The 10844-nt window shown below is 34.7% G+C and overlaps 1 protein-coding gene across 1 annotated transcript; it reads right to left on the bottom strand.

The window, feature by feature from the left end:
• Positions 1–670: 670 nt before the first annotated feature.
• Positions 671–10377, bottom strand: mtch2 (mitochondrial carrier homolog 2). The gene is made up of 13 exons (XM_020938850.2): positions 10228–10377; positions 8140–8224; positions 7283–7389; positions 7119–7145; positions 6652–6708; positions 6529–6586; positions 5208–5259; positions 5065–5124; positions 4901–4994; positions 3418–3465; positions 3239–3306; positions 2940–3015; positions 671–1298 (listed from the first exon to the last, which is right to left on the bottom strand). The coding sequence occupies exons 1-13, from the start codon at positions 10312–10314 to the stop codon at positions 1212–1214; spliced, it is 906 nt and encodes a 301-aa protein (XP_020794509.1). The 5' UTR covers positions 10315–10377; the 3' UTR covers positions 671–1211.
• Between the last annotated feature and the right edge of the window lie 467 nt (positions 10378–10844).

Genomic DNA, 10844 nt, shown 5'->3' with positions numbered 1-10844 from the left:
TTACTCTCAGGGTTCCCACATCACAGAAATTGAAAATGTCATTTTCCAGGCCTGGAAGTGTCATGGAATTTTGTAAATTCAATGAAAGTTTTGAAAAAGTCATGGAATTTATTATCTCTTTCACGCAACTAGTGTTCTGTTATCATTAGGCTATTAATGGTATGATTATTTTTCAATGTATGCACCTTTTGTTTTAAAGAGACGACAATAAATGCACTGATAGTATTTTGAATGTTAAACTACAATCCCAAACCATAAGGTGAGGGGAAAGGGTTAACATTTCATATTTAGTTCTAAAAGTATGATCAATTCTACACATGTATGGTGCTATGAGGTCATGGAAAATTCACTTTAGGTAATTGAAAAGTTTTGAAATTTTGTCAGAAAGCATGGGAATCCTATACTCTTGAGTGACCGTTTCTCCTAGATATTTTTCGTATCTTGACCCCGTACTTAATAGTTAAAATAGTACTTGAAGTAGTCTTATTGGGTACTCTACTCATCTCTACATGAGATGGACAACTATATTTTGTTTATATTACAGTAATTATGGAGGAAATATATTGTAGTGGGAAATCAGAAAAACTCAAGACAAGTTTAAAGCAATATTCCTGTCTTATTTTAACTGTAAAAGGTAAAAATACAAAAATAAAACAATAAAGCACAGAAGACAAGTGCAAAAAAGCATTATTTATTTGGGTCAGTCAATGATTTCATACAAGCACTTGACTAGTTTAAGAGGTTCAGGCTTCTCCATGCCCTCTGTACATCACACATGCATCACAGCCAATTACTCCAAATCCCTCTGCCTGTTCCAGTCTCCAGCAGGGGGCGCTACAATAATTAACATTTAACCAGACAAAATCGCACAAGGTCCCCTCGACATTTTAATTACCTTTATTCACATGTCTATTAGTAGATACATGCAGACTGGGGGTTTCAAATAAGTCTTGCCACATGAGAAAGTAGTCCATGGTTCTTAGATATAAAAATATGGGGGCACTTGAATATTTTCTGACATGTAATAAAAGTTGTAATCGTAATTCTGTTAACAAAACTTGATTAGCTAAACATTGATGGGATGTTATAATAGAATAATAAGTAAACAAGTGCATACAAAACAAAGATTTAAGTGCCAAACCCAGTATTAGCAAAATTATGATTTCCTTTTGTTTTTAGTGTGTTTAAACTATGATTACGATGGTCGGGTTTTAAAAAAATCTCTTCTGCTCCAGTGCGTACGTCTTTCCAGCTGGAAGTTTTCGGAAAAATAAACTGTTTCCTCTGCTCATGTTGCCCTGGAGATAAAACACAAGGTTGGCAAAAACTTTCCACTTTCTACAACAAAACACCACCCACTAATGAAAAATATATAGATAGTAATTAGGGATGTAACGACATCCAAATCTCTTGGTACGATATTATCATGATATGCATCTCATGGTACGATATTTATTGCAATATTTGGGAGAGGCTGATATAAATTGCAGATAGGACACTTTTTTGCTTTTAAAATACCTTGACAAGATTTTGGTGAGAATTATTTCCATCATAATCCCAAGAATTCAAGTAAAAAACATATTTCTTCATGTTGTCTGCGCCGCAATGAATCATGGGATATGTAGTTCCCAATGTTTATAAGCTGTTACTTCTACAAAACCATGCATTTAAGCAAAGGAACTTGTGAATCAATATATTGTGACAGCTCACAATATTATTCTGAGACTTTTGACGATACGATATCACAATATTTCAGTTGTTACATCCCTAGTAGTGATGAAAACAGAATCCACAAGTGTTATACTAAAATACGATACTAAACATTTAATAATAAAAGAAAAGGCTGGATTACGGTTGTTAAAAGTATCAAAAATCACATGTTAATCACTTCTAAAACTTCAAATCGAAACTAAATACTCATTGGAGCAGGTATTGATATTAAAAAGTCACTCTCACGGGACAGAAATGAACCTTTCCAGAATAGTTTTAGAATGATCTTGAGCTGAATCAGAACAAGCGTAAGAGCACACAGACTAGTACACGCCCATGGACCACTGAGAGATTACACAGATATAAGGCCACATGGGAATATTACAGAAAGTACTCAAAGACATTCTATTGTCTAAATAATGTTTTTTACTCAATCCATATTTGAATCATTTTATTTAATACAGTATATGAAGAATAATGTGACTTTTTTGGCTCTGCTGATAAAAAATGACTACATACAGTTACAGCATTAGGGGTGTGCAAAAATATTGAAATATCGACATATCGAATCTACTGTGATGATACAGTATCAATATCGGGGGCTGCTGTATTGATAAATCACCAAGAGTATTTTTAGTTTATTTTACAAAATTATTTTGTTACACATTTGACATTTTCAGTGTTTTGACTATTTAATATAGGCGTGTTTCATATTAACTTTACACAAGAAGTGGTTTAACAAAGACTTAGCATCACAGCCATGATTTAGCCAGTTTATTTTATTGAACATGTATCGAATTTATTTGAAACATATCGTATCGAACTGAAAGTGCACTGTATCGAGCTATGTATCGTATTGGCAACTTCTTAATGATACTCAGCCCTATACAACATGGTTACGTCTGTATGCTTAAGAAATTCTACAACCATAAAGCAAAATTTATAAGTTTACCAGAATTATGTTTGGATTTTGAAATTGAAATGTCCAATTTTGTCCAGTTCCTGCAAAATCCTATTTTGTAAAGTTTTTTTTTAAATTCCCTGACCTACGATTCCAGCTCCCAAAGAGGAATAATGTTGAATCAATCTCAACATTGGCACTGACACAGTATATTGAAGTTTACAGAACCATTAGTGTAAAGCACTTTTAATGACCAAAAACGTGCCTTGCCTTTAAAATTACCCTAGTAAACACATTTCTCATTTATAACCAGATCTCCTTCTCTTACCTCTCTGCTTAGATGCCTCCAGCAGTCGACCCAAGTGGGATATACTGACGCGTAAGGGGGCAGACCTCCGGCAAGTCTGAAACACGTGAACACCAAACTTAAGTACTTAAAAAAGCAAAGATTACATTTTTTTTTTTTAATTGCTTTTATATTTATAGGTTATTACTGATGACTAGGGCAGATACACTGACCATTTGTTTCTTAAATTGCTTTGGAAACCATGTTATAAGATGTGCTATACTAATAAATGGGACTGGATTTTGATTAATTAAAAAAAAACTTATTTAAAATGCACTCACCCGCAGTTATTGACAGCCATAAGGTTTGACACCAAAACGAAAGGGTACGTGAGCATACTGGCAAAGAACTGTGAACAAAAATTAAACAATTGTATTAAAATCAGCAATACATAGATCTGTTGGTTTTGAGTTTTGTTTTGTTTTGTTTTTTAAATATGTCTACGTTGAAGAAGACATACCCCTGTCACGGCCTGAGAGCAGTTCTTAATTTCTCCTGTGTGACTCATCTAAAAACAAAGACAGGAAAAATATTTAGAACTTACAAAACGTGGTTTAATAAAAGTCAGAACTACCAGGTAAAAAAATACAGCGCATTTCATTTCTGAGTGCTTGTAAATCTTGGGAGTAACTCAACATTGGTGCCAGTGTTAAAACAAATATAGTGCAGTATCCAACTTTCCCAAACAAGGAAGCACTGAGCCAATGAGGCATTCCTTCAAAAACTCCTCGTGACCTGAATTTGTGCAACTGTGCAGTTACAGATGGCTCAAGATGTGATGAGAAGTAACAACTGCATGAACCGAAAAAGAATATTCATACACTGCCAGTCAAAAGTTTTAGAACACCCTAATTTTTCCAGTTACTTATTGCAATTCAAGTTACGCAAGTCCAATGAAGAGCTTGAAATGGTACAAATATAAAGGTTTTAAAAAAAAAGATAAATGATAACAAAACACAAGTCCAAGCTCTGCCAAAACTACCTCAGGAAAAAAGAACAAGATGGTAAACTTGTAAAACATGGAGTGTCCAGCACAGTCTCCAGACTTAAACCCCATTGAGCTGGTTTGGGATGAACTGGACAGAAGAGTGAAAGTCAAACAAAATAAAACTGCCACACAGTTATGGGAACTTCTGCAACAGACTTGGGAAGAACTTTCTGATGAATATTTGATTTGTAAAAAGAACAAGCCATAAGTGTGTTCAGCTGTTACATCTGCCAAAGATGGACACATTCATGAAAGTTTAGAATACGTTTTGGTCAACAGTAAACAGTAAAAAAATAAATAAATTGAAAAAGTGTGGTGTTCTAAAACTTTAGACCGGTAGTGTATATATTCAAGTAACTGTATAACGGTACTGTTACTCTTTCGTTTGGTGGTACTCAGACTAAAATCAAAAGAATACATATTTCATATTACATATATTCATATTTGATCACGTAATTAAGATTCAAACTTGGTAAGAAAAAATAAATAAAAAATTAATTAGTGATGAATAAATGCATTACAAATGGTACAATAAGCAAAACTGTTTCAATCCTGTGTAACATTTTTACAGTGCTATAATGTCTTTTTTTTTTTTTTTTTAAGTAGGCAACAAGTCAGATTATCCTTCTGATCATTCGACTAGTCAAACAGTAATTTAAATTGTACACAGAGGTTTCTTTTAAATTACATAAAAGGTTGAATTTACGCCAATTACAGGCTTTTGGAGATTATTTACAGATACACTGTATTACCAATGAAAAGTTTCACATTTTGATGTTATAATGCCTGTATTTGTCATAAAATGTCCAGAAAATTCTGATGATTATCAAAACATTATAATTAATGTCATTATAATTGCTTTAATAGCCGAGCAGTCACATTTACTCCAATTCTAGGCAAAATATTGGCAAATCTGTGACTATAACCAAACTAGACTATAAAAAAACAGACATACTGAGTCGTCAATGGCGTATGTGTTGATTAAATGAGCCAACATGTTACAGATCCAAAGAGACAGAACATCTCCGAGCAGACGAGGAATCAGCCCCCTGGAAACACAACACCACTGTGATAATCTGGCTGAAATCCATTAACTCTATTAGCAGCAAATCTACTCACGCAAAGAATCCCAAGATGCCCTCTTCTCTGTAGATCGTAATAACGGAGTCGAAAATACCACTGCAAATCACAGAAATAATGTTGTGATTTTGCGTTGTCATAGTTACTGAATTTACACATTACAAATTTAAATGTGGCTTTACCTGTATTTTGTTTCCCTCCCAATGAACTGCACCATACATCTTAAAGTTATCACTGCAAAACACAAATGCATGTCAACATTATTTTTATTTATTTTTTATTTATTTAAAATTTCTCTGGCTGTTTGTCTCCATGAAGATGTTACTGCTTTGCCCAGAATTCTCCCAAGTATGGCAATAAAAAGAAACAGCCTACTCCACAGACAAAGAGGCCAAGTTACAAGTCATATCTGTGGAGAGTATCATTAAGTTGCCGATATGATACATACCTCAAAACACAGACCACAATACGATACGTTTTTCGATTCAGTCAGCTTTCGATTTGATCTAATTAAATCAATTTGATATGGTTCAGTAAAAAATAAAGACTAAATCATGGAGTGATACTAAAAGTCTTTGTTAAACCTTTACCTGTGCAAAGTTCATATGAAACACACCCATTTTATTCATCAAAACAGTGAATATAGAGTCAATGCATAAATAAATAAGTTTCCTTCCTCTAAAACAAGCAACAAAACTGTTGCGCTGTCACAAAATAATTTAGTAAAAAAAATAAAATAAAAAAAATACTCTTGGCATGGCAACATATCGATACAGAAGCCCATGATATCAATACTGCATCATCTAGGGGTCTAACGGTACACAAAAACCACGGTTCAGTACGGTACGGTTTTGAGGTCATGGTTCTGAAAAGTGCTGCTTGGTAATACTAATAACTTCTCATATAAGCAACAAATGCATGAAATGTTATAAAAAATTAATTTCTTGTGAACAGTAAATAAAACTTTTCAAGAAGTAAGGCACAGCATGAACAGTTCCAGGATGAAGTTTTACTCAATCTTCATATTTTTGGCCAGAAAAACCAACTTATCCACATAGCCTGCAGTAAGTGCAGATCTGCTGCAGTTACAATGTCCCCGAGATTTCGTGTCGGCAAAAGTGAGGACTGCGGCGCTACGACCATAGTTTTGCGAGGATTCACAGCCGCCCTAACTATAAAGCGCTGTGGGAAACACTGTCACTCATGGACAAGTTCCCTGATGAATATGAAAGAGCCGAACCAAACCAAAAGCCCCTTATCAAAACAGTTCGGCACGAATACATGTACTGTTATACACCTAGTATCATTACATTAAACAATACGATATATTAATATTTTTGCATCAACATGGAGACAAGCTTGTAGCAAACCCTCCACCAAGAGAGTTACAAAGTACACTCAAGTCGAAAAAAAGAGAAAGTAAAAGCAAGACAAAGGGTATTTTTCAGATGTTGAAACAAAGTATTAGGAAGAAAAATGGAGGAAGCGCTGGTTTAGATTTACCATGAAAAGGATGTGTGACGACTGTGGCACAAGAGCGAGCAATCATCTCTTTGGTCGTCTGTTTGGACAAGACAGATTCAGTGGAAAATTTGATTGCAGTTGTATTTCGTTATTCGTCATTACCTCATTAACAACATGCTCCAAGGAACCAGCTGGAGCTTTCTGAGGGCTACCGGGTAGCTGCAACACAAAATATGTACGAAATATTACATCTTGATAAAACAAACGTGCCAACTCAATCGAAAAGCAAACTCATTAGTGTGATTAATAAATCTAAATGTGCCCCAGAGATTAAAAAATACATGTTTTTATACAACACAACCTCATAACCATATTTAATTATTAATGCGATTACATGATAAAAAATATAGATAGTGAGAGAGAAAAAGAGAGAAAGAGAAAGGAGAGAGAGAAAGAAAGAGAAAGAAAAAGCGAGAGAGAAAGAAGATAGAGAAAAGAAAGAAAGAATAAGATAGAGAGAAAGATAAAGGAGAGAAAGAAAGAGAAAGAAGCACAGAAGAGAGAAAGAAGATGAGAGAAAGAGAAAAGAGAGAAAGAGTTTATTGATCCCAGAGGAACTTCAAACTTACCCGAATGTTGTCGTTCTCGTGGCATTTCTGAAACAAAGAATTAATGTTAATCAGCTACACATTGTTAAACTGTAATCTCAGAAAACAGAAACAGAAAAGTTCATTTTGAATTTACAGTCAAATCAGTTAAAATTGGACACAAAGTTCAGATTATAATGTTGTACCTGCACCACTTGGCTGTGCACCACTGTGCCGAAGGTCCCGGCGCAGAGCCTTGGAACGAGGCCTTTGAAGAGACCGGCTTTTCCGTCGATCTTTATTATGTGTTTGGCTGAAACAGAAGGACAAAATAAATTACAATTAAAAAAATATGCATTAAAAACTACAATAGTCAAAATACTATTCCACATTGTGATGTTATGTAGTGGCCATTTTCAAGTTAACTGATAATCTCTCCTGAATCTCTCCTAAAGGTAAAAGTTATCAGTTCCAGAGCCTAAAGTATCCAAATGATTCTTGTGAAGGTGTAAGAGATAATAGGGTGAAAAACAAACTGGAGCACATCCTGTATTACTAAATGACATCACAAGGTGGAACAGTGTTTTCTGTTTGAGAGACTGGCCCATCCTAAATATGCAGCGTTTGTGTTTTAAACATGTGTGAATGAAACAAAACACAACTCCAGGTATGTTTTTAATGAGGAAACAACATTATATAGAAGAAAACAGATCAGAAATAGTATAAAATGGGCTCTTTAAAAAACAAAACTTCAGTGTAATCGTTCAGTGTGGCGTATAAATGCACTTATGTATTTATGCACTTCTGTGGTTTCCAGTCCATTTATGACAAGCAATAATGGAAGCTCAAACAAAACAAAACATTTAGAGGTTCATTTTAGGCCAGTGTTGTTATAATTGTTTACAAATGTAACCATGATGTTATCAGGAGAATACAAAAAAAAGTAAAGATTAACAGCTCAAACCATACGCAAACTTTGGTAATAAAAGGATTATTTTGTGTACATTAATCATTATTCATGGTATTTGAGATCAACTGAAATGAACTCTGATGTTGCACTCACCATAAGCAAACAGCCCGGGCAGCTGGTACACCTGTCTGCCAAACAGGTTTCTGCCCAGAGTCGGAGGCAGCGGCTCGTGTCCCACCTGAACACAGCACAGAGGAAAATACATTATCAAAAAGCATCGCTCACATAGTTTCACATTTGCAACACTGAACACTACATTATTGTGCAGCAGAAGAGGACAAAGATCCACAGTGAGGTTTGTAAACAGAGGATTGTCAACAGGTCAATAAGAATCCAGGATGGGTTGAACAATTTGAGAAAAGAAAATGTCATTGTGAGGGTTGGGGTATTTCCGACAGGCACTGACTTTATGCTTAGAATAGCAGTACATGTTTTATTTATTTATTTACACTTCCAGTGGCATTTCCATCTTAGAAAAGTGTATTGTCTGCATTCAAAAGATCAAAAATGACTAAAAAAACTTTCTGATTCGACTGTGATTAAAATCCAGGCACTGACGGTCCGATAAGATCTGCTGATGTCATGTTTATGGGACAATATTTAGGACAGATTTGAATAATTAATGTCCTTAAAATTATATGATTTGAATTTATTAAGGACTCATCCACAACTCTTTTTGACAAACTTACAAACTTCACAAATATGAGAGAAGTGTGAGCAGAATTTTGTGCAGTGCCCTGTGAAGTGTTCAAAGTTTATGGATATTCTGGATATTCAGCCGGTTAGACTAAATAAAATCTGGAGTTTTATCACTGATAGCTGATCTGCTAAAAAGTGCAAATCTGGGGCTCAAAATTCAGTCAACATCCCTCTCTAATAAACTTAAATACTTAAAATACACGAAGATATTTAATACCGTGTGAGTGCTTGCTTATTTAAATAATGGCATCACTGCTGGACTGTCCATGACGAAGGGGCACCTTCACAGTGAAAGAGGACCTGCTCCTTTGTTGTCACCCTGTATCAGGGTAATGTGACTCAGAGGGAAGACATGTAAAGCCTTCACATACAGATTATGCACTATCAAACATCTGTGGTCATTTAGTTTATCCAGTGAAGTCAATTGGATCATTTCTTGGCACTATTCTTAACTGTAATGTTAGATACAACATAATTATCATAAAAGCCGTTTACAGGCCACCACCCCAAAAGCGTATGCAAAAGATAAGAGATTCATAACGAAGAAATTCCAGTTCTGGGCAACACAAAGTTCAAGAACAGCAAGATAAGAGAAAAAAAGCAATGGAAAAAATCTAAATTAAAACAGACTCAAATCTAATGAAGACTATAAATGCAATACAACTTCATGTACAGTGAGTGGCTATATGGCTATGTTTATGTACAGTAGAGTAGCCATTTTTAATCCCAAATGTAATGTAGATTTTATCACATAATATATCTGTCAAAGTAGTAGTAGAGACAGAATTCAGCAGCAAAAATCGGCAGAATAAAACAACCAAAAGTCTAAATATAAATTTTATCATAATATGCATGGCATTTAAAACTCATTATAACGTATCTCCACCATAACAACTAAAATGTAAATGCCTTTGAACCTTTTTTGTGTAGATAAATTATTATTCAAAGTGTCATTACAGATAAATTCAACATGAAAGAGAAAAAGACTTGCTGAAGGCACAGTAGATTACAGAGATACCAGGAATATTTTGATTAAACATAACGTGTAACAGCTACATTAAGATACTACAAACCCTAATATTAGTATGAAATCGTATAAGTTTACAAAATAACACGTTTATCTCATTAGTTAAAATTGCAATTAAGCATTTTGAAATGGAAGGTCAAGAGGACAAGATACTGAGCAGCTTTAGTGTTGTGAAAGTTGCGAGAATTAATGATTTATAAAGCGTTCAATAATCATCAAAATAAAAACAACGTGCCATTTTGTCACTTTCACCTTTAACACTTGCGTTGAGTTATAAATGTATTAATTTAAGACCTAAATAATGGTTAAATTTGACCATTATCCACCTGATTGGTAGCTTCCGGTTTGGGTTGCCTACGACTTGAGTAAACAACAAACGCTTATAACAGGCGTATTTCGGTGAGGATTACATTTTCTGAGGCATAAATCGGTTTGTTATAAAGTGCATTTTTTACCTGAATGAGGACTTTGATGTACATGAGCGGGTGGGACAGGACCGTGAGCCCCGAGCCGAGTAAAACCTGACCACACGTGTCCGCCATCTTGAGCACCCACAGCGGCTGCTTCTGCTGCAGGTTTAATGGAGGGGAGTGAACGAAATGTGCATTACTGCCCCCTACTGGACAATCTTTGCATCTACTGGGTGCAGATAGACGATTAATCAACTAATCGTGACGAGCAAAGAATAAAAACTAATCGTAGTCGCATTTTAATAATCGTAATCGCTATCTGGACTATACAGACTCTAAAACACGTGTGAAAAGACTTTTTTTTTTCTTTTTAATAAAACAAAGACAGTGGAATTAAATTAATACTAGCCTGTGTCAAAAAAACAAACAAAACAAAAAAAACATTTCCATTGTCACCACTTTAACTTTCTTTACACTTTCTTTGTAAATTTAGAACCCTTCAGACGTCATATTTCAACCTTTATTTGGTTAATAAAGCATTAAAAGTTTCAATGCACAGTACAAATAGTTGTTTGAGTAATCAACTAATAAAAAATGTATTTCTGACTAGTCGGAGTCAGCAACTGAAATAGACTCATTGTTAGTTGCAGCCCTTACTGTTT

This window comes from Boleophthalmus pectinirostris, unplaced genomic scaffold (genome assembly GCF_026225935.1).
Source record: "Boleophthalmus pectinirostris isolate CB_2022bp ecotype Guang Dong unplaced genomic scaffold, ASM2622593v1 HiC_scaffold_19, whole genome shotgun sequence".
NCBI lineage: Eukaryota > Metazoa > Chordata > Actinopteri > Gobiiformes > Gobiidae > Boleophthalmus > Boleophthalmus pectinirostris.
This window is presented reverse-complemented; position numbering and strand designations above follow the sequence as displayed.